Raw genomic sequence first — 23,854 nt, 5'->3', positions numbered from 1 at the left:
CACATGAGAAAACTGAGGCAAGGCCAAAGGTCACAGGGCAGGGAAGCGACTCAGCTGGGATTTGAACCTGAGGCTCCTGACTCAGAAGATTCTGGGACTCTAGGTCCCTGTATGAGTCAACAGATCACGAAGCTACCAGGAAGAGGGTTAGAGACTCAGAGCTGGTGACAAGGAAAGTAAACTTTCTGAAAGCAGGGCCCTGTGTGTCAGGTGGCATCAGGGACTTGGTGAACTGGGAGACGACTGGAAGGACAAAACAAACACAGGCACACACTTGGGTTTCTCTCCCAAAAAGTATGGCTTCTAGGCCAGTGTTTGGGATAATACGAAAAGGCCCCACAGCCTGGAATTCTCAGTGCAAAGAACCCCCACTTCCCGTGAGACGTACCTTGGTTGTTGTTTCTAAAATGATCTCCTTGTGCAAAAGCTCAACCACCATCTTCACATGGCCTTCCTTGGAGGCCAGATGCAAGCCATTCAGCCCATTCTGCAAAGACACGGGTGGGAGGCACAGCTTAGTGGGCTCTGCAAGCCTACCTTTCCAAGGGGCTGGGAGGAGGATGGGGCCAGCGTGCTGGGCTGTGGTCTGCAGGGGACTGAGCAGTCTACTCACTCACAGAGCACAGAGCTCCAGTCTCCCCAGACACCCACGGTGTAGGAGGGAGCACGGGGACCAGGACAGCAGAGACAGAAAGGATGGTCACAAGATCATATTCCCTGGACATCAGTGAAGGTGGGGAAGCATTCCCAAAACCAGTGAGGGGGCTCGCGGTTCAGATCTCGGACAGTCTTCAGGCATTGCTGTGGTTTGGAAGTGGCCACTAGAGACCCACAGTGGTGCAGCCTTTAAGAGGTGCGGCTGACTTGGAAGAAGTTAGGTTCCCAGGGGCCCTTGAGAGGGATACTGGGGTGCATGTCCCCCTGCCCTCCGTCTCCCTTTTTCCTGGCTTCTAAGAGTGCAACAGCATCCTCTACCACATATTCCCGCCACAACATACTGTGTCACTGTGGGCCAAAGCAACAGGGCCAAGTGACCAGGGGCTGAAACCTCGGAAACCATGAGCCAAAATAAACCTTCTTCCTTGTTAAGTTTATTTTCTCAGATATTTTGTTCTAGTGATGGAAAGTGCACTAACATAAGCATCACATGTAATTGAAATGGGTAATAAAGCTTCAGTGCCTGGGTCAGTTTTTACAGCAGTGACCAGGAAAAGCAAAGAGATGATTCCATTGCATCTTTGACATCTGCAGAACTTCACATACATTCAGCAAGATGACAAACATTGAAATAAGGCCATATGAGACTAAGTACTACCACCCAGCCAGTGATATGATTTCCTCCATAGAAAAATCAGCATTAAAATTACTCCTTTGCAAATCTGCTATTTCAAATGCAACAGAAGAAGCCTCCCCATAGGTATGCTGTAGGCAGAACAAAAGAAAACAGAACACATTTTTCATGCCCAACCATTCGCCCACAAAAGCAGACACTTCACTAACCAACAGAAGTTCCAGTCATGCCTGGGAACTGCCCTGTGCTCCCCGGAAAGCACCCAGCTCAGAATGTATTGTTACTCTCCTGTTTCTGACCCTCCACTTGAAGGTCTCAAAACTTTCCAGCAAAACCTGACATGAAAGAGCTGATATGATTCAGACCACAGGTAGTTTGCTCACACGATGGAAGAAGGTTCAGCTCTAATGGACGAGATCTGGTTCTGTAGTCAGTGATCCACCTCCATCCCCAGCTTCCTGTGTTGTTTCTCGCCTCCCCCTTCCCTGTCAGCAGTTCTTCTCTCCTCCCGTCTCCACCCCTTTCCTGTCCCCTGCTTTGATCAGTTTGGTTCCAGCACCTTCGTTTTCCAGGGAATACCACAAGCCACTACACACTATGCCTGATAAAAATGACAACAGGGGGGTGGCTGCTCAGAGTGTGGTATGAGAGGTCCCTGATTCACCTCTGCCTCCCACTCTGGTTCCTGAGATTCCCACTCTCCTTGGGTCTAGGCATCATTTTCAGAACATTCCTGCTACATACAAATAAATGTCCTCCCTAGAAGTGGTCAAGTATTATTATCCCAACAGATCAGACTGCTTTACCATAACCAGCAAAGGAAAGCCCCCTGGAGTCAGGACCAGGGAAGAGAAGTGTTTAGAACTCTACCTAAGAGCCTTGGCAGGGTGGGTTAAACAGGTGCAGAAAAGAGCCAGGGGCTGCAAAGGAGCTACCTGCACTCTGTTCAGATCAGGCCGAGCCTGCACCTCAAGAAGCTCATGAGTACAGCTGCCACATCTTTGCCTGCCAACACAGCCAGCCCAAGAGCGCACGTGTGTATGTAGGTTTACATCTGCATCTGTGCATATGCACAAACATGTTTGTGTGTGCAAGCAGGCATATGTTTGTGTCACCAAAATGCCTGACAATTGCCAGTAGAGTTCCTCCTCTTGCACAGTCTGTACACCATTCACCACAGGGCCCAAAGCTGTGTGCATTCTTCACACCCCAGTGTGAATGAGTATCAGATCAAAGACAGGTCACAGCCAGTTTTGATAACAAAGGCGGAAGACGAGCTTGAAGGCAGCAGCTGTCTGTTTCAATAGGAGGCTGAGGGAGGTGGAGGAACGTCAGCAGACACACCCATTCCTCTCAACTCAATTTGCAAAACACAAATTCAGGCAAGAGCGATTTGTCAAGCGAGGGGTTCTACAGAGGCTCTGAGGATACGCACTGTGCCCACTCTCTGCAGCTTCGCCCCTGAGCCCTCCTGGGGACGCTCTCCCCAAAGAGTCCCTGTTCCTGTCCAAGGCACTGCCATTTCTACAGGTTGGCACATGGCACCCATGCCACCCTTCTTGAGAAGGTTCAGAGGTTCTGGGCACGGAGGGCCACCCTGGGGATGCTGTGGGAAGCGGTGGCAGCAGCAGTAGCTGCTGTCATCTGTTTACTGCAGAGGTCAACTCCAGAGGGGCAGTTGCCAGTGTGGCCCCGGCGCGGGCTGTGGGGCTCAGCGCCCCCCCAGGGACACAGTCACCACAATGGTACTGGTCGAGCCCAAAGGCTCTGGTGGGGAGCTGGCAAGCCTGGCAGGAAACCCCAAATGCTCACCACTAGTGCTCTAGCATGGCTTGTCCCTGCTCTTTGGAGCCAATGTCTAGAGCTCAGTCTGGAGGGATTCTAAATATTCTATGTGACCAGAGAATGCCAAATCGAAAGGGATACTGAGATCTCTGAACGCTGCTTTCCTCTAAGCCATAGAAATCAAGGTCCAGCCTGGGCAATGGGCAATGACAAGCTGAAGCCACACAGCCTTTCTAGGGCACACCCATACAAAGTCCACCTCTTCTCGGGACAAAAGGATTGGGGTTTGCACCCTAGAAGTTAGTATGCTTCTTTTTATCAATGATGAAAAGACACTTTCTCTTTTTCTTTACCACAAAGCTGAGGGCAAACACTCAGTCTCAATAACCAGCCCTGCGGATCCAGTCGTGAGCTCTGCAGTTGAGTGCCAGGATGTTACTTCTGCCCCTTCACTTTCCTGCGCGGAGGCCTCCTCCCCAAGTTTGGCAGAAGGGCCACTCTCTAACAAAAGGTGGCCTATCTGAGTGGGTCTGCAGTTCTGTTTGCCTCAGCTTCCATCCCAGGTCCTGGTTCAATGCTTTCTTCTTTATGACTCTTTAACTTTCTTGCTTTATTTTAGCTATTTCTGTTCAGCAAAGTCTCCCCAGTTTACCTCCATATCTACGATCCTGGTGACCTGCATCCAATGTCTGAATCTGAGTCAAAGAGCATGCACAGAGAGGTATAGCTAACAAGGGTGTGAGATGGGGCCCAGGAACTTATGCACAAGCAAATCGCGCAGGCAACAGGACCGCAGCAGTACCCGTCTCCAACTTAGAGATGATCCCTGCTGCCCTGGGGCTGAGCATCTACTTCATCCAACCGAATACACATTTACTGAGATCCTACCATGCCTGGCAGTACACAAACTCTTTCTCTTGAAGAACTCAGTACTGGGGGAGGAAACAGATAAGTTCAAAGTAAAAGCAAATCATTAAAAAAAAATGCCTAAAGGCATGGATAAGACCAGAAGTAGCATAGAGGAGAAAGGAACTGCTCTTTAAGGGGCCTGAAGAGCTTTGCAGACGTCTTTCAAAGCTGAGGAACCAGAGGAGCCCCTGGCCTTCTGGGCACTGGACACTGGGCAGGGCAGGTGTCTCTGTTACTTTACTCTCGTTGCTGAGACAAAATACCTGACACCCAAAATTAAGGAAGGAAAGGTTTATTTAGCTCACAATTTGTGGAGGTTTCAGTCCATACTTGGCTGGCTCCAATGCAGGGTGGCACATGGCAGAGGGCAATCATTCATGGCAGAAAACAGCAAAAGCAGCAAGAGCAAAAATGGAGAAGCAGGCGGGGAGGGCAAGCTTATTTCCCTTCCTTATATTGTATGCAAGCTACCCACCCTGGGATGGGTGAAGCACTCACACCCATAATCTCAGCATTGAGCCATGGATCAATCAGAAAGTCTAGAAGCCTTCCCCATGACTGCATGAGGCTTTGGGGGACATCCAGACACAAACCATAACAGCAGAAAGGTGACGAGTGACTGGAAGCAAATTTCTGGCCCACAGACACCAAGGTGCTTGGACCACAGACTTCTGAAAAGTATACTAGTCCAGACAGAAGATGGCCTCTGAAATCTGAGAGTGTTCCAGGGATAAATACCATGTTTAATGCTTTCTCTAAACCATTTTTAACTGCTGAAATGCAAAGGGGGAGAAGAAGTGCAAATTACGTGAACAATTTTTTCTTTGCTGTGACTGTGAGCTGAGATGTGAACTGTCATTTCCCACCCCTTCAAAGTTGGGAACCATATGTTTTATCTCAGTTAAATCCATGGGAAGCTGGTTGCCAAAAGTAAAAGGCAGGCTGCTAAATCTTGCCTTTTCCCAGCAATTCCATCCAACCTTCACAGCTCTTTCTTCTGATGCCACATGGCAGACAGGCTGCTGAGGGGATTAAGCGAGGGATAGACCACATAGTTCTCCACTCAAATAACATGGTATAGGACAGAAGCAAAACAAAGTGGAGAAATATGAGAAGAAATGCTTCTGCTAACATAGAGGCTGGGAAAGAAGCACAAACTACTTGTGGCTATTTTTTCAACCATGTGGCTTTCTCTGGCCGGAAACCGGCCTGCTGGAGTCCTCTGCCCACACCCTCCTCCCAGGTCTCCGCTCTACATGTGTTAGACACTGAGTTTGTCCCATGGTCCTGCTCTAGTCTATTTTTTCTTTACTCTTTCTTCTCTTCTGTTTTAATCTGAATAATTTCTCTAGATTAATCCTTGAGTTCTTTTACTCTTTCCTCAGCTCTATGCAGTTTATTGTTCAGCCTGTTGGAGAAACTTTTCATCACTGAGAAGCAGTTTTTTATTTCTAGTATTTTATTTGAATTTTTCTTGGAGATCCCCCTCTCTGCTGAAATTCTCCACCAGCTCATGCATGTGATCCACTTTCCCTTGCAGATCCTTTAACACAATGACAACGAACCTTTTAGTGCTTTCAACAATACAAAAGGCCTGCTGTGGCACATGTGCTATGGGTTCCCACCACTGCTTTAACATCTCAGTCACAGTCCATTCCAACATCTCACTCAGCTCAGTGTCTGGTTCTGTTGATTGCTGTGTCTCTTGAGAATGGTTTGATTTTTTTCTACTTGTGTCTGTTATAAGTTTAAACAGAATGTTGCACAGCATGCTGGAAAGCAGAGGAGAGGCTGAAGTCAGTAGGATTATGGCTGCAAATGGGCAGCTTTTTTATCTTGACATTAGCATGGGAGGGAGGCTGAGTTACCCAGTGGAGAGCTGACCTGGGCTTCAGGATCACTGTCACTGTTAGTGTACCCTGGCCTCTGCTTCCTCAGAAGCAGGCTGCTGTGACACTGAGCTTTGCACAGAAGCGTAGGTACCAGACAGCTTTTCTGTGCTCCTGATCACCCTCAACTTTTCTCAGTCTCCCCATTTCCTGTGCCTCGGACGGGGTCTTCATGCCTCTCTGAGTGGGATGTGCGCTTTCTCGCAACAACATTCTAGGCTGGGGCAGCAGGTGCTTCTTATCTGTCCCAGCCCAGCTGCAGGCTCACACAGACTTTGGGCACCTCGACCTCAAAGATGGACTTTAAAAATAATTCTTTTCCATACTGGAGATGGAACCCAGAAGCTCAGCCATGCTAGGCAAGTCAAGCATGGTAGCACATACCTGGATTTCTAGCACTCTGGGAGGCTGAAGCAGGAGGACTGAAAGTTCAGACCCAACCTGGGCAACTTAGTGAGACCCTAGCTCAATATAAAATTTAAAAAAAAAAAAAAAAAACAACTTTTTTTTTTTTTAGCATTCCTTCCTTTTATTCCTATGGCAGACAGACCTGCCTTGTGTTTGGGGGTCCTAGGTGGGGATTTCTTGCTCAGCCTAGCCACTCCTGGCCCTGCCCCTTATTACAGGGCTTTTGTAAGTATTTTTAAAACCTGGGCTTGGATAGTGGCCACCCTTCCCCCATACCCCGCCAAAGCTGACATAGCTCACGCAGCCCCCTCCTCTAAGGGCTTTTCCTATGACTTCATTTACTTGGTGGCTTTGCCGTCTTCACCCTCAAAGGGGCTCAGGAGAATGACCCCTTTCAAGATTACCCAGCTTCTTCTCACCCTCAGGTGGCAGCAAGGTCCTCGGAGCAGTCTGCACCCTACACCTCCCCTGCTGAACCTTGGGGGCCACTGGGCTCTGACAGCGTTCACATACGGTCCAGAGGCAGCAGACAACCCTTTGGGCCCCTTTTGGGCAAAAATATGCATGCTAAGTACTCACACCTGCAGTTTTTCATTTTCAGTTAAAATGTCAATTTATGGGATTCTTCTATGAAGCAATCTGTGTGGCGGGAGCGGGGAGAGATCTCAACCAGGCTGTGTTGCTTTTAACATTTTTAAGAAGGAAAAAAAAAGCCACATTCAGCCTGAATGATTTAATCTGGAGTATTTTCTTGTGCCAACTGTGAGGAATTTCACTGGCAAAATACATACAATTTCAGACATTTGTTCTCAGTAAATTATTCCTCTGTTTTAGCTCCTCTGATTGCCCCAATTACACTAATTGATTTCCAAATATACAAATACAGTAGACATGTCACAGGAAGCCTAACTCCTACCCTGTCAGAGTAGAGGAAGGTTTCAAACAGCAGAAAGGCCTTGGTGTCCCCAGATTCCTCATCTCACTGAGTCTCAAAGATGCTTCAAAGGCAGACGCCTATGTTCTCAGGAAGTCACACAACCCTTTCTAATGGCTGCTTACCTCACCTGCCTGGGTGCAGCCTCGGCCTGCAGTTGTGTCCTGTGATACGCACCTCGAGGCCCGCTTGAAGCCCTGCCATCTCTCCAAGGCATTATTTCAATACCCAGTTCCATCTCTTTGAGTTACACAGTGGTTCAGGCTGACATGCTAATTTGATAGCCATTCATCAGCACCTACTATCCTGCTATTGATGCTGCTCATTAGATTAGCTGCCTGCCATCTAACCAGACGAAGAGGTGAGGAGATGCTGGCCAGGGAAGTTCTGTGCAGAAGGAGGGGCCAGGAATCCTGGGAAGAGCAAGTCCAATAGAGAAGCCAAGATGAATGAGGACCCCAGAGTGGCTGAGAGATGGGAAAGAGGAGCTTCTGGATAATTTCTCTTCTTTTTCTTTTATTTTTTGAGATAAAGTCTCATTATATAGTTTAGGCTAATCATGAACTCACTATGTAGCCCAAACTGACCTCCAACTTGTGGCAATCCTCTTGCTTCAACCTTCTAAATGCTGGGATTACCGGCATGCACCAACACACCTGGCTGGATAATTTTTCTTGGCATATCATTCTGCTTTAACCCTGTAGTCACTTGGGCTTGGTGGCTCATACCCATAATCCCAGAACTCGGGAGGCTGAGGCAGGAGGATTGTCATGAGTGCAAGGCCAGCCTGAACTGCGTAGCGGGACTCTGTCTCAAAAAAAAGAAAAAAATACCAAACAAACCCTGCAGTCAGTAAAGAAGCAATCAGGAGGTGTTCCCCATGACATGGACAAGGATGTCTACACAAATGCTTGATTATACACCTAAACCTCTATATTTAACATCCCACTTTTCTGTTCTAGTTGGATTCTCCATTAAGAACTAGAAGCATAGGCATACGGAGTGAGTGGTGTTTGGTGTCTACTTACCATCTTCCCAACAGGCCCCAGGGAAGCTACAGAACAAGGCTGGGGCACTCTGTGCCACAAAGTAAGGAAACACTCAAAGGGTGCTGAGGACACAGCTAAAAAGTCAATTTACCCAAAGTTCCTGCTGCCAAGGTTCATCCTCAAATGTGAAGTTCTGAGAGCAGTAAGTTAAAACTATCAACTCAAAGAGAAATTCAGGCGTTTGAACAGATAAACACAGATAATGAAAACACAAACAGATGGACGAACTGGCAAAGCTTAATTTCAGTGGAGTAAATGCAGAACAAATGGAGCACCATTCTTTGGACCCATCAGAGCAGCAGTGGGCACAGGCAGAGGTCACCAACAGATGCCAATGTGGGGGCTACAGTCTCACGAGGAACAAACATTGACAGTGTATCAGAATATTTTTCTCCCATGCCAGGATACTGATCATCAACAAGGGAAACATCTATGACTTCTTAGAAAAATGTGGAGACACTGGCTCTACTGGTGACAGAGGGGAACCTAATGGGGTGGGAAGGAAGCATAGTTTCCATGGTTTCCCAGCAAGAATGCCCTGCCCTAGTCCTGCCACCAGGAAACACAGCCGGATCCAGCTGAGGGTCACAGCACAGGACACAATGCATTGAAAAATAGAGAGACAGGCCAAGGCTGGGAAGCCAATCTGGACTGGAGACAAAGGAGGCTTGACCCTGCCTGAGGCAAAGAACATTCCTAGAAAGAATTCTGAAACCTAAGGGGAGAGCGGAAAAGTGGTGATGGGCTTAGGGGAGAGACAGAGGGAGGGAGAGAAAGATGGAGGAGAGAGAGGAGAGAAAGGATGAGGGAGCAGGAGGGAGGGATGGTGGCAGAGAGCCTGCTGGAGTCTGTGGACCAGGTGGCCACATGAAATGAGATGTGGAGGTCCTGGCAGGGAGGCACGTTGGGAGGCGTGTCCTGACTTCTGGGTGGGGCTCACTGGAAAGCCTAGGAATGACAGAGGATTATGTCACATGTGTTAGATGGACAGATGAACGGACAGATGGATGGACAGGAAGAGTACACAGAATGGAACAGTCACAGAGAACACAGGGGAGGGCGATATGAAGCTTACAACTTTTCCGTGGTTTACTTGCCAATTTCAGCTTTAGTTGAAACTACTAAAATTTTTAGAAAATAAAAGAGGAGAATGGGAGGCATGGCAGAAGGAGTTGGAGAGGTAGCCAGAGAGGAGGGGCAGAGCAGGGGGCACTCTGGGCTCCAGCTCTCACATGCAGGCTGGGTAGCCTACGAGCTAGCATGAAGGTATGACCGCATCCCTCCATCCTGTTGTGACAGGGCTCATGAGCTGTGAGCCTGACCTGAGTGACAATATTACTACATGGTGGACATCACTGAACTCATTAAGAGGGATTCTGTCAGCTCCATGCAGACACCCCAGCAGGGCACACCTCTCCTGGGGGACGTGCCACACTTGCACGCTGCCAGTGTGCAGCCTTTTTTGGCACACCTGCAGCCTTTTCTACTCCAGATAGTCAGGGCTCTCCAGAGACTGGTTGGTGGGAAAGGTCTGCTAAAAATACATGATCTTGTAATCTAATGAATCACAAGCCAGACAGAGCTGAAGCAACTGCCACAAACCTGGCAGGAAATCAGCTTCCCTTACCAGCCTGACTCTTGCTTAGGGACAGGGCAGGTAGCATAAGAGAAGGACTCGAGGGGGCTGCACAGACTCAGGGAGAGGTGACGCAGATGGAAAGGAAAAAGCCACTCTAAGCATTTCCCCTTTGCTTTATTACAATCTAAATTTAGTTCTCTACCCAGGTAGCTCTTAGGATTCAGTTTACCAGATCCGAGGAGGAAAAACACTCTAATCCTTTCCATTATCTTTTTAAAAAGGCACCCGCACTGATGTCAGAGCTGTGCCAGCAGACGAAGCAACCTCAGGTCACCTCTCCGCTACCCTCTGCCTGCACAAAGCTTGCTGTGGCCTCTGTGCCCTGAAATCCTCTGGCTCAGCAGCAGAGCCATCTTCGGGCCCTTGGGAGTGAAGGAGAGAAGTGTGAGGCCACGCTAATGAAAGAATGGGGCTCAGAAATGAAGCTCAGCAGCTAAGAATATCTCCCGTGGACTAGAAAGATTCCATGTCCGAGACCTTGGTATTGCTTTAAAAACAAACCCCAGAAGACAAAAAGAACCAGATCTTCCGAAGAAGGGCAGGGAGACTTACAGGTAGACAGTGGGTAGGCGCCTAGGCCTCCAAACCATCCTATCCCTCACCTCCCAGGACCTCAGTTGTAGCTTCAAACTGATGGAGCTGCTCTGACTTGACCGCCTCCTAACTGCACGCCCCAGGAATCAAGCAATATAACAGCTTGTGGGAAACAGTTCAGATGTGTTCTGCATTTCCGTAAAAAGTGTGCCAAGATTCACAACAGACCACGGACAGTGATGGGGGTTTGGTTGGATGAGTTTAGGGCTGGAGAAAATTTTCACATTTTACATATTTCTGGATAATTTGGATTTTAAGCAAAAACCATATATAAGTTTTGTTATTTACAACTTAAACTGTTCAAATCAGAGGCATGCATTTCTAAAATAAGAAAAATGTTTATATTGAATAATTCACCATCAAATATAAACATTTCAAGCCATTTCACAGCCATACACTGCCGCAGCCAGCGTTTCCCCCATCAACCACAGAGGTCAGTCCTCAGGCCTGATTAAGGGTCGTTTTTCCCAGTGACTCTCTCTCTCTCTTTGCCACCCCATCCCCTATTTCCAGTCCCCACAAAGTGAACGGAACTCCTTGGGTCACGTTCCCGTGGAACTCAGGGATAACTTTCTCAAGGCCAATCAGATATAGTTGCCTTTCTCTGCTTTTGCACCCGCCTGCCCTAACGTCCTGGATTGTTTGGTCCTGTGTTCTCCTTTGTGATCAGCTCCTGGCCTGCAGAATTTTCCAAAAGAGTCTGCAGAACTGAATGTTGAATGTGCCTCTGTGGAGCCTCCCGCTTCCACTGACCTGTCTTTCTCCATCTCCTCTCCTGTGTAAGAGAATCACATCTGGTCTTCACAGCCATGAATCCAACACAGAGGGGTGGGGAGGGTGTGTTTCCTCGCCATATGCTCCAGAGTGTGCCTGATAATGCTGTTGCCCTTTCCTGGTCCTTAGGACCCCAGAGATGGCCTTCTTCACTGTAAGTGGACATCTTTATGTTAACTCTTCCTTCACCTCCAGAGAAGAGGACATGGAGACAGCCTGGGGGCAGAAGACCCAAGGGCACAGGGTCTCTGCTCAGCTTCTCGCCCATCTTGGGGTGCAGGGCAGTACAGAAGCTTGGTGAGTGTCAGGCTGTGCTTCAGAAACACCCTACCTCTTGGGGTCTTGTTGGCAAGCAGCTGCATCTCCCACTTTAGGAGGGTAAAATAAACATTCAAAATAGCCATGCTGGGAAAGGTCTTTCGACAGTGGAAGTATCACAGAACTGAGTCATTCTGATGTGTGACAAGGAGTCACTTACTTTACAGTTGTCAAATGGTCTTTATAATTAGCAAGATAAGCATCACATAGCTTAGTTCCTGCCTAGATGCAAAAGAAATTTGTCTATTTAAATAATTCAGGGGACGGATGCTTCCAAGTCCCATTGTTTTCACTAACACCTTTCTTAGTGGGCACCAGAACTTCAGTGGGACCCAAGCTCCAGGCATGGGACACTGAGCTTGTCTCAGGTAACCACTGACCACATGGAGCTGCAGGGTACAGTCTTCTCTCTTTCCATCATTGCTCCCCAGCTGCACCTAGGCAGCAAGTTTGGGGCACAGGTAGAATCATGGAGCTATGTGGCTTAATGCCATTTCTATGCTTGTCGATAGTGCCTAAGAGAAATGACAGGAAAGTCACCAGCTGTATATTTAACTGATCTAGATTTAACCTCCCCAGTCCCACTGCCCACCACCCTCACCTTCTTTCACTTCGCGTACCGAACTCACACAGCTGCCTGCGCCACCCCTTCACCCCTCTTGCCTCTATACAGTCTCCTTCGCCCTGCACTTACTGCTTTCCACTGTGCACCTACAGGCTCCTGGGCTCCTTCAGAACCTTTCTCTGCCTCACAAGCACAAAAGCCATCATCCCTAGTCCAGAACATCAGGACAGCCAGTATGGGCCCTTGTTCACCTATGACACCTGGCAAGTCACAGCAGCTCAGCTGTGCACGGCAGGCTGCGCACGGCAGGCAGGAAACTATCGCCTGTACTGCTTCTGTGAGCTGCTGACAATGCTGAGCGTACAGCCTATGATCCACAAGCTGTACTACTTCCCCTCCTCTAAGCTCTTTCAGAGCAAGGTGTAGATGTATTGAACTCTGAGAGTCCTTGTCATTTGTGAGTACTCAGTCCATGTTTGTGGAATAAACAAATGTCTTCCTAGATACTCTCACCAAATCCAAAGTCACAAGCTTTTATGAGTTTCAGTGGCAATTTTCTTTAGACCTCAGTTTCTCGAGCTATAAAATGACAGCTGAATACCATGACCTCTTCTGAGGTCTAAGATCCCACAGCTTAGAAAGGTCATATTTCTCACAATCACCTGACCCCAACCAAGCCTAGTCAAAAGATTTGGCATTTGGCTGTGGAAAAGATTGCTTTGGAACAGAAATCACTGTTACATGTCCTCCATTTATTTGAAAGGACTAAAACTCTATACATCCCAGGTGCATAAGTGCCCAGCCATAATGGGGCTTCCTGACACACAGGTGAAAATGTAGGATACATCCATGGAACTGGCGTGGTCTTGCATGCTCTTGCTGACAGTCTGCCAGCATAAGAAATCTTTTATGCCTCTATGACCATTCAGAGAGTCAAGCTCCTGGATCCTGTAGCAAATATTGCCCCATACTTGACTAGCAGAACTAATGCCAGAATCTGAGCCAGGGTTGTTACAGGATGGGATCCTGAGAATCCGCAACTGCACAAGGCTCTCCCCAGGAGATGTGGTTAGTTCACTTCCCGTGTGGGCACATCATCACCTCCATGCACATTTCTATTCTGGCTAATGACTGACTTTATGAGCACTTGCTATGTTAAGGCAGGATCCTGACACAGAGCTCTGAATAAAACAACATCCTTTCCCCACAAGGCACTACATTTAGTGGAGAAAACATCAAAGAATAAACAGAGATATAATGCACAGTCAGGCAGTAACAGGTACATGGATAAAAACAAGGCAAATGAGGGGCAGGGGCGCTAGGACATCGAGAAAGCCCTCCAGCTAAGCTCAGCTGGTGACAGGGCTTCTTTCTGGTGGAAACTTTCTCCGGGGGTCTCAGGTTCTTTCCTCTCAGGAAGATCAGGCAAGGCAGAGTTGGTTAGCAGTAAACAGAAAGAACAGAAAACTAAACTAGTGAGGCTTTCTTCACTGCCCCTATGGCTTAGTTCTGCGAAGCACCACTTGACCCAGCAGTCTCGAGCTGAGTCTGTGGGGAGCAGGTCTGCAGTGTCCCGCACGCTTTCTTATTTCCCAGCTCACTGGTAGATGTATAAGTCAGTCACTCTACCCTGAAAGTATTTACTTTAATTGCCATAGTCGCCAAAGAAGGTATGATTTGACAGACATAAATACTTCTGAAAATTGAACATATGGAACACAGGTTGGCACACGGAAAACTATGCAGGCATTTATTCAAATAAGTATCAGAGTACCCATCAGATGACACACCCTAGGCTGGGTGCTGTAGGGAAAGTGCTACACATTATGCATGCTCAGCTCTGCCAGGCTGTATAGTAGGGCCCATCCGAGATACCAGAGAGGTCCTCAGACACTGCACAAGCTCGAGCCCACCAGCCTGTCGCTACGTGGTCACTGCGGCGGCAAGGACAACACGGCCTGGAGCCCAGGAAGGGCCTCCTCTCTGGTGTCTGCTGAGGCCACCATGCCCGGTGACAACACTCCAAATCCAGGGAGACACAGCCTCTGGGCTCCCCACCCCCTTAGTCAAAGCCACCATACGGTTCCACTTGTCCAGTACATCTGCCTCCTTACCAGTCTCCCTGCCCCTGGCCCTGAGCCCTTGGTCTATTCTGTGACCACACCACAGTAGTTTGGCTGGTTGTTTAAAAGCCTAAGGCAGACCAAGCATCTCTTACGGAGTAGACATGACCTCCAGGGCTCTCCACTAGAGCAAAGTCTTCACCTCAGCCCGGGAACCTCACTCTGTGGCCCTGGCTATTCCCCCGTCTCTTTGCCTACCCCTTTACCTAGCTCATTCTGTTCCAGCTCACCATTCTTCCTGCTGCTTTCCAAACAAACCAAACTTACTCTTGCCCCAGGGCCTTAGCACATGATTCCCCCTTCTCCGAGAATGCTGTTACCCAAAAACCATTTCCTTCTTTCTCTTACTTCTCCCAAGTCTCTCAAAAATCATCTCCCTAATGAGCCCACATAGAATAGGCCCTCTCCCTTTGTCTTTTTCTCTCTCCTTCACAGTGCTTCTCATTAGTTGAAGGTATTTATATAGTCCATTTTCTCCGTTAGTAGCTGTCTCTTTTACCAGGATATAAATGTCAAAGGCACCACTGCCTCTTCTGTTGAGCTTGTGCAGAGCCTGGAACAGAACTCGGTACAAACTAGGTGTTTAATAAACACATGTGGGATAGTCCCACCAAGTTAAGGATGAGACTATATTCTACGTGCTTCTAACCTCCCTGTCTGAATCAGTCAATACCAGCTTTTAGCTTCCTCGAGCGCTAAGCAATTCTAAATGTCTGTCTTTGGGTTAAGGCTCTGACCTGCAATCCAGGCTCTAACACTCCACCAAGCTTCAGAAGCTCTCCTCATCAGGCTCTCCAACCCCACTCACTTCCCAACTCTCCACCTGTTGTCCAATGGCACGGTTTCCAGCATTCCTTGTCCTGGTGGATGGTACTGCCAACCACATACCATGAAGTCCTGACTCTGAGGGTCATTCTGGAGACCTCTGTCCCCGCCCCACCCAGTTATCACCACAGCCACAACTCCTGCATGTCACATGATTGGCTGCCCTCGGTCACCTCTGCTACCTGTGTTCCACACAGTGTGATCTTGAAGGCACGCCTCTGAGCGCAGAGCTCCTGTGCTGGAATCTGTGTCTGCTTTCCTTTGCTCTCAAGATAAAAACCAGAATCTTTTACACAGCTTCTATAAGCAAGGAGGAATCCAACAGGGATACCCCAGTACAGCTGCACAGACGCTCATTGCTAAAATCCCTCTGTCCCCATTAGCCAGCAGCTTCAAGTTCTCAGGTACCCCTCATATCCGCTGCCCTGGCCACTCTGTCCCGACCCTCAATCCTTTTCCCTTGATCCCAACTCCACGGTTAACAAGGGAAGCAGCAGGTGATGTTGGGGCTCCTGAGGTGCACCCTCCTGGCTGCTGGGTGACGTGCTCTTCTCTGATTTTGCATCCTGTGGTCCTACCTGCCCCCTGCATGTGATCCATTCTGGTCCTCCCTAAACTCCTGGTCTTTTCCCTGCTGGGGGGCGTGGCACAGGCTGTTCTCATGGCTGGAACGTTCTTCCCTCCTTCACCTTCTTCACCCCAGCTCACCACTCTTGCTTACAGTAGCCTTCTCCGGCCTCCAACTCTACATCAGGTCTCTTATCTATTCTCAGAATACTGTAGGCCTTTCTTTTGTAGGACCTAACATAGTTTTGGATTGCATCTATTTGTGTGATTATTTGGTCATCAGTTCTCACAGCCAGCAAACTACAGGTGATAGAGACTGAGGATTGGGACTTATTTTGCTCATCTGCCTCTACAGCCCCGCACTCCACATCCCTGCCAAGACACACTAGAAGACACAGGATATAGAGGCGTAATGCCCAATGGGCATGAATAAAATAAGAATCAGGCATTCACATAAGCATCCTCATGTATATATGTGCACATGTGACTTAGGTACGAATTCTCTCCTTTCTGTAAAAAATAGTGATGATGACAATAACAATTAATAGGATGGTGCAACAAGGAGACAGCCCTGAATATGCAGACGGCTCCTGCAGCGGCCAAGACCTCCTCTGGCCATGCTGCTTAGAGCACTTTCTGTGATGGTGAGCTGCACACACTCTTCCCAGACACACTATCTTGGAAGTGTGTTCCTTACGGCAGGAACTGCCATCCATCACAGTCCTCAGCTCCAAAGGCTGGAGCCCAAAGCAAATGCCTGAGCCAGGCCCCTAGGACAAAAGCTGTTTTTAGTTTCTCAAAACAATGAATGCATGTTTTACAGAGGAAAAAGCTCTGGTGCCATTGTGAGCCAGCCCTGTGAGTGGGATAAAAAAGCGGTATCCCAGGGGCCCTGATGTGCTTAATGAGAGCAGCAGCGAGGCCGCTCCAGCCCCTCTCCTGGGCCATCCTCTCCCTCCAAAGCAGAAATCAATCCACCCTATATAACCAGAGTGAGCCAGGGCAACTCTGACCCAGTGCTTCCTGGGAAGAGCCTCACTGTGTGGCTACCTGTGACCAAGAGCCACTGACTCTGGGACACAGGCCAGCAGGGCCACAGACCTGGCCACAGCTGTGGAGGATTTTCTTTTATTTCCCTCCGTCATTCATTTCCTCACTTGCAACTGGGCCTTTCTGGAAGAAAGATGCTGGTGGTAGCTAGGACTGCAGTCGCAGCATGAGGCACAATCCCTCCACCTCCTTGTGACTTGTCCTGGCACTGAGCCCATCCGAAATGGTGTCAATAAGCTGCCTTGGTGCCCGCTGCTCTCTGGACCCTGCAGTGAGCCAGGCAGGTGCTCCAGGCTAAGAACACAGAGGAATGAGGCAGTTACCCCACCTGGAGACCAATCAGGCTGGAGCCATTCCTCAGATTTCATCAAAATCTTCCAGTTTCACACAGAAAGTGAGCCCTGGCTCAAGTCTCACAAATATTCAGTTGTCCCTGCCTCAGCTAAATGGATTCCCCTGAGAGCCGAGCTCAAACCCTTGGAAAGCCTCCATGGTGGAGTCTCCCTCCAGGAACTGCACTGCAGAGAAGCCCAGCGAAGCTGCCGCCACAGAAGAGACAGCACCACGGAATCTCAGCCCTGGGCCCTGCAAGAAGGCCCCAAGAGACAGCGGCCCCCTCAGTGGACAGGCGGGGACAGTGCACCTACAGTGCGTGCAGCTATGCATGGCCGCATGGGGTTCAGCAGCCTGAGTCTTCATCCAGGACCACCACACTGTCCCCCACTTCCTACTTCCACCAGCCCCCACCAAGGCCAAGATTCCTAGTTTCCACCCAGCCATCTCCCGAAGGCCAACCCTCAGCCCCGTCACACGGGTGTTCAGGGTCTGTGCGTGCAGGTCTGTAGGTGCACAGCTGCTGGCGCTGCTGGGTTGGGAGGGGGTCAGGAGCAGGGCCTGCGGCCTGCAGCCTATTCTCACCCCACCCACTCCCATGGGCAACTCCCTCTGGCTCACGCTGCGGCTTTGCCTCTTGCCGCACCCCGAACTGCTCGGCTCTCTGGTGGGCAGTCAGCACCACCACTGACTCCAAGTGGGAGAGTGAGTTCTCCTGCAGGCTCACAGCAGGCAGCCACAGGGGGTGCAGGGGAGGGGCAGGCATGTGCTGTCCACAGTAAACCTGGCCTCTTCTCAGCAGGCATTTGTCCCTGTGGTTTGTGGCAGGCCACCAACTTCTACCACACTGGTGAACAAGAGGACTTGGGTAACGGGAACAGAGCCAGTCCCAAAGGGACAAAGGCTGCAGGACCCCACAGTTCTTCTATGGCCCTAAGGTAGCCATGTTCCTGGAGACTGGGAGCAGAAGGGTGGCTGGAGGGAGGGCTGGGGCTGTTGTTTAATGGGAATAGAGCTTTAGTTTGGCAAGATCAGGAGAAGGACAGCAGGGGAAGCTGCATAACACCAGGAATGTGTCAACACTACCAAACTGTACTTACAAGCAGCTAAGATGGCAAAAGTATTTCATCATAATGGAAAACAACTTTTAAATGGTCAAGACAGTTTAAAAAGAGTGACAGTTGATTCTAAATTAGAAACTGAATTAGCATATGTATCTGAACAACTCAACTGATTAGCAAACAAAAAACCAAGTCTCCAGTACAGGGCCCAACCACACACCCGCTCCTCTAGGGCCTGGTTGCTCTCTACCTAATTAGTTCCTAGAGCATCAACCCCAAACTTGACTCTCTGTACTCTAACCCATCCTGAGCACGCTCCATTTCCTCTCCATCTCTTGAGACTGCATTCCTCTCTCTGAGGTCAGAAGCCCTCATGTAAAGCCTGCAAACCTTTTTGAACTAAGTCCTCCTCTGTCAACCTCTAACACAGAGTCTTCAGTCCCCTATTCTTCCCTTGGCCAGACTGAGAACCCATAGAGGCTGCTGGTGGACAAAGGAGATTCACTGCCCCCTGGCACAGCCTCCTTCAAAGGCCCTTCCTCCTGCCACTTTCAAAGAGCCACATCCTCTGTGACAACTTCTAAGGGAGAAGGGTGTGGAGAACCAGAGTGTGGTCTCCCTGACCCCGCCAGGAGCAGCCCTTCTCTGTGGGACCCTGGATCAGGCAGGGATAGAACACGGACTGGGACCTCACAGGCAGGAGCCCCTGGGCAGTTCTGAGGCCTCAAGGGGAAAGTGGACAGAGACTGTTTCAAAGCTCTCAGGAAATGGCACAGGCAAGAGTTGCTCTTCAAGAGAATGGCCTGTCTCCGTTCCACTTACCTGGTTACAGGTGTTAATATCTACCCCATTCCGCAGGTGATCCAAAGCTTTGTCCAAGTTACCTGATCGTGCTGCCTTCAGAAAGCTGGTAGCAGCATCGGCCTGTGGGGAAAAAAAACAAGCTGTGAGTGACCCCTGCACAGTCCTGATCTCTGGGGCCCTTCTTAGATCTCATCCCCCATTAGGGTGTCCTGCTACCCAGGTGTGCTAGGGTTGCCTTCAGATCCCCACTGTTCTGGGCCCAGGGACCCTGGCCTCCCTCCCTTTGGGTATTTTATAAGCCTGCATTCTGGGGACCGCTTTCTGGGCCCCTGCCCTCCGGAGCAATCTCATTCCAAGGGCCAACGCTCAGCACAGTCTGGGGTTCATTACTTGGATGTTTCAAGGGCTCCACGTTCTCGATGAGGAGTCTCTGATAGGATGCTGGTCTCTGGCTCCAGTGATTCATGAACACAGGCATCAAAGGAAGCCAGTAGGTGCTCCTCTGCACTGCTTTGTGTTTTTGTACATAAATAGCACAGTGTTCATCATGTACGGAATCACTATCAGCACTTTACGTGTAATATATATTTAAACACATGCACACACAGACATGCACCTCATCTTCATAGTAAGTGCCTGAGAGGTAAGCATCCCTGTAGCCCCCAGTTGTACAGCTGAGGTCACTGAGGCACAGAGAGCTAAGAGACTTGTGCAGGGTCACACAGGAGTAAGAGGCACAGCCAGGACCCAAAGCCAGGCAGTGTGATTCTGAACTTCTGGGCTTACTCTGCAGCTCTGCAGCTGGCTTTGTCTGGCCCTAACACCAGATCCCATTGTATTTCTTTGATTACAGCCTGCCTTTCTTGGTTGCTGCTTGGCCAAAGACCCCAGCAGAGCAAGCCCCCCATTTGCATTAAGATAGATGGTGACCAGGACCAGAGGGAGAGCTCTGGCCATAGAGAAGTCTGCAAACCAGCGAAGGCAGTGGAGAGAGCACACAAGTGGAGGCCGTGACTCAGGGCACAGCAGTGCCTGGGGGCAGTTGAGTGCCCCAGACACTGTGGTTTACTAGTCCATAGTGGGAAAAGGAGAGCCTTTCTCTACCCTTGTGATACTTCACAGGAATAACGTACTATGTAGAGTGAGTACAGTGCTAGGCACATAGCTGAGCTAACAGATAGGCGTGGCCATGGCCAGCCACAGGGGGCAAGGTGGGATGCCAGATCTCCAGATCCCCCACCCCTACTCCATGCTGGTTCCAGCTCCAGTGAGGGTAGGTCTGTCTCCTGCTCCGTGCCACATTCTCAGAGAATGTGCTGTAGGGGGTGGGACAGTGCCCCCAAAGAAATACCCACACCCTAAGTTCTGCACTCCATGGTGCCTGTGTCCTTGCTGGAGAAGAGAGTCCTTGCAGACATAATTAAGCTATGGCTCTTGAGATGAGATCATCCCAGAATCAGGAGATGGGTCTTAAATCTAGTGGTGAGTGTCCTTAGACAAGACAAAAGAGCAGACATGCACGGGGAGAAGGAGGTGATATGAGCAGGAACTAGAGAAATGGCAGCCATCAGTCTAGGAAGCAAGCAACTCCTAGAAGACAGGCAGTAGACGAACAGTCCCCAAGCCTTTAGAGGGAGGGGGCCCTGCTCAGAGCTTCACTTCAGACTGCCACCTGGGAGAGGATACATCTCTGTTGTTCTAAGCCAAGTTTTTAATCATTCATCATAGCAGCCACAAGAAACTAATATACTTGCTAATGATAACTATCCCTAAACACAAGACACTATAAATCTACAGCCAAGGGCCCCAAAATAATATTCTATAAAGAAATTTTTATCACTCTCCCCCTCCACAGGGTGCCACGTCTTTGCTTAACAATGATCTGTGGCAGGAAAGAAGCATCAGCATGACAAACAGAAGATGGTGAAGTGGTAAGCAACACAGAAAGAGTTTCTCTGAGCATCACCATTCAGATGCTGGAATATAGCAATGTGAGGAAGACAAGAAGGAAGGAAGTGGGTCCCCTGTACTCAGAAAGGATCTGAAGTGTGAATTGCAGCCCCTAGAGAGAGTGAAGAGAGAAATTTCAATGAAGAAGAAGGAGGCAGCTGGCATCTCAGGACAGGACTCACTTCGCAAGAGGAGTGGTTCAAACCTGCAGACACACAGTGACTGCTGTTGACCTGAGAGGCCTTCACGGAGAGATGCAGCAGTGAAGGGAAGCAGCACATGTAAAGGACTGCACTAGCTGGTGGTGAGTGCTGAGGGCTTTGTAGTCCCACTCAAGAGAGCAATTGGCCAGTAGCCATCTTGGAGAGGGGCCAGCTGAACTCAGAACTCAGAGCAGCTGCCAGCTCCATCTAGTAGCTCCTAGCAGGGCTCAGGCCCACAGAAGGTATGCTGACGGCTGCAGTCCGAATGAGTCTGACACTGGCCAGAAGGTGCAGGCTCAATGAGTTATCCACTATCCACTACCCTGCCAAAAAACTACTGCTTGCTTGCTAGGATAAATCAACATGGATTGGGACTTGTCTCCACATGTTGTCTACCAGTAACAGCAGAGATGTACCTGGAAATAGGCTCCTCTCTCTCTCTCTCTCTCTCTCTCTCTCTCTCTCTCTCTTATTTTTTGTTGTGATGGTGCTGGTTTTGTTTTGTTTTTTGTTTTTTGTTTTTCTCCTTCATTGTTTGATCTTGTTTTTGTGAGTGTAAACATGGTTTCTAGCCTCTTTGTGGTTGTCGTTCTGTTCTTTTTATCTCTCCCTTCTCTCTTTCCCTCCAGTTTTCTGCACCAATTTCCCAAAGGTAGCATGACCCCCCCCCCTTGGTCCTCCAGCCTTACTTCTAAACTCTTCCTCTTCTTCTACTTCTCTGTTTTCTCCCTAAGCCATTTGAAATCCTAAGGGTAAAATTGACATATTGAGGACTTGTATACTGCATATAATTTTCTGGTTTGTTTTAGATTTTGTTATATGACCATAAATCTAGTTCATATGGTTGAAGATGGCAAATTAATGGTTACCTCATTTGTCATTTCCTAGGCTGTATTTGATGCTATTGTCACTGTTGATGGTACCACTATAGTGGAAAGGGACATAATTGTTCTAAATAGGTGTTCTTCCTGGTATTCCAAGACTGAGATTAACTAATGGTCACAAAAATTACTGTGGTACAGTGCCAAAGAGCCAGGAGCTGGGCCAAACAGGCAGCAACTTCTCATCCCCAAGAAACTGAAGACATAGGATCTTGCAACAGACTCAAATCCCAAAACCCAGCTCCACCTGTAAGATACCATGGAGAAGCAGCCATTTCCTCAGGGTTCTAAATGTTAATATTAAATATTGCAATAAAGCAACCCACCATAGGCAATTTACAAGCATCACCCCAGGAATTAAACTAAAAACAGAAAAGAAAATGAGAAGATACTTAAATAAGATGCAACCCCAGACATCCAGTTCACAAAAGGCAAAGACAGGGGGCAATGAGGTGGGACAATCCAAAATCCACCCACCTGGTCTCTCTGAAGTGGTAACAATGGATCAACTGAATGAGGCTCTAGAAAAAAATCAAATCAGAAATACTTTCTCAGATAACTTCAGAGAAGGAGTCCACAAGAAAATCATGTTTAGTGATCCTAGAGCAGATACAGACAAAAAATAGAGGAATTTAAGAAAATTATGGAAGCCATGAATGCTCAGTATAGGAAAGAAATGGAATCTATAAGGCAGATTCAAGCAGATATCCAGGAGCATAAAACTCCCATTGAAAGTACCCACAGAAGATTAAGCCAGTGTAAGGACAGGATCTCAGACAGGCTTGCAGCTAGCGATCACGAAAACAAAGATTTCTGAAAAATAGCAAGAGACCATGAGAAATAAATACAGTAGCTGGTAGATAAGGCAAAGAAGAATAATTTAAGATTTATTGGAGTCCATGAAAAAGCAAAAGATAGCACAAATGGTAGAAAAAGAAACTGTTCACAGATGTCATGGCAGAAAACTTTCCTGTTAGAGAAAAAGAATTTGACATACAGGTTTGTGAGGTATATAGAACTCCAATTAGCCATGATAAAAAAATTCTACAGCCAAGCATATCATAGTCAAAATTACAGAAATTCAACACAAGAACAGAATGTTAAAAGCTATTAGGAAAAAGAAACAAATCACCTATAAAGGAAAGTGCATCAGAATCACAGCTGACTTCTCAGCACAAATCCTCAAGTCAAGGAGAGCTTGGGGTGAAGTATTTCAAGTTCTAAAGAAAAGCAATCCTCAAGCCAGATTGATGTATCCCACAAAACTGCCTTTCAAAACTGATGGAGAAATATACTTCCATGACAAAGAACATCTGAGGAAATTTATGACCACCAAACTTGCACTCCCAAGACATCCTACAAAGAGATAACAACCAAACAGAAGGAATCTACCAGGCAAGGCAAACAAACAGGGGGAGGGGGGAAAAAGAGAGGAGAATCCAATAACAGGAAAGTACATGTCAAGGATAAGTCAATATATATCAGTTATAACCATCAATGTTAATGGCCTCAATTCACCAATCAAAAGACATAGATTGGCAGAATGGATCAGGAAGCAAGATCCAACAATGTGTTGCATATAAGAAACACATTTAATAAAGAAGGTCATTATATGCTTGTAAAGGGAACAATCCATTTATATGCAACAAATACCAGTGCACCCAACTATATGAAACAAATAGTAACAGGCATGAAAAATCAAATAAGCACCAATACAATTGTATTGGGGGATATCAATACCCTAATGTCACAAAAAGACAGATTAACTAGACAAAAAAAAATCAGCAAAGAAATAAGACAACTAAACCAAACTTGTGAACAAAGGGACTTAATAGATGCCTACAGAGTATTCCACTCACAACATCAGAATACACATTCTTCTCAGCTGCACATGGGACATTC

General features: G+C 48.2%; 1 protein-coding gene across 4 annotated transcripts in view; it reads right to left on the bottom strand.

Annotated features, from left to right (window-relative positions):
* The window catches only part of Ank1 (ankyrin 1, erythrocytic), a 188,619-nt gene that overhangs the window by 63,443 nt on the left and 101,322 nt on the right, over positions 1 to 23,854 (bottom strand). For all 4 annotated transcript variants that reach the window (XR_001232062.1, XM_013507729.1, XM_013507730.1 and 1 more), the window contains exons 2-3: positions 18,937 to 19,038; positions 389 to 487 (exon numbers count right to left, since the gene is read on the bottom strand). Coding sequence is in view for 3 of the 4 variants with exons in the window: in XM_013507729.1 (XP_013363183.1) it covers positions 389 to 487; positions 18,937 to 19,038 (201 nt within the window). In the remaining variant the exon portion in view is untranslated. The remainder of the gene's footprint in view (positions 1 to 388; positions 488 to 18,936; positions 19,039 to 23,854) is intronic.

Source organism: Chinchilla lanigera, unplaced genomic scaffold (genome assembly GCF_000276665.1).
Source record: "Chinchilla lanigera isolate Chin_1 unplaced genomic scaffold, ChiLan1.0 scaffold00135, whole genome shotgun sequence".
Classification (NCBI taxonomy): domain Eukaryota; kingdom Metazoa; phylum Chordata; class Mammalia; order Rodentia; family Chinchillidae; genus Chinchilla; species Chinchilla lanigera.
Note: the sequence above shows the minus strand (reverse complement) of the source record. Positions and strands in the feature narration are given on the sequence as shown.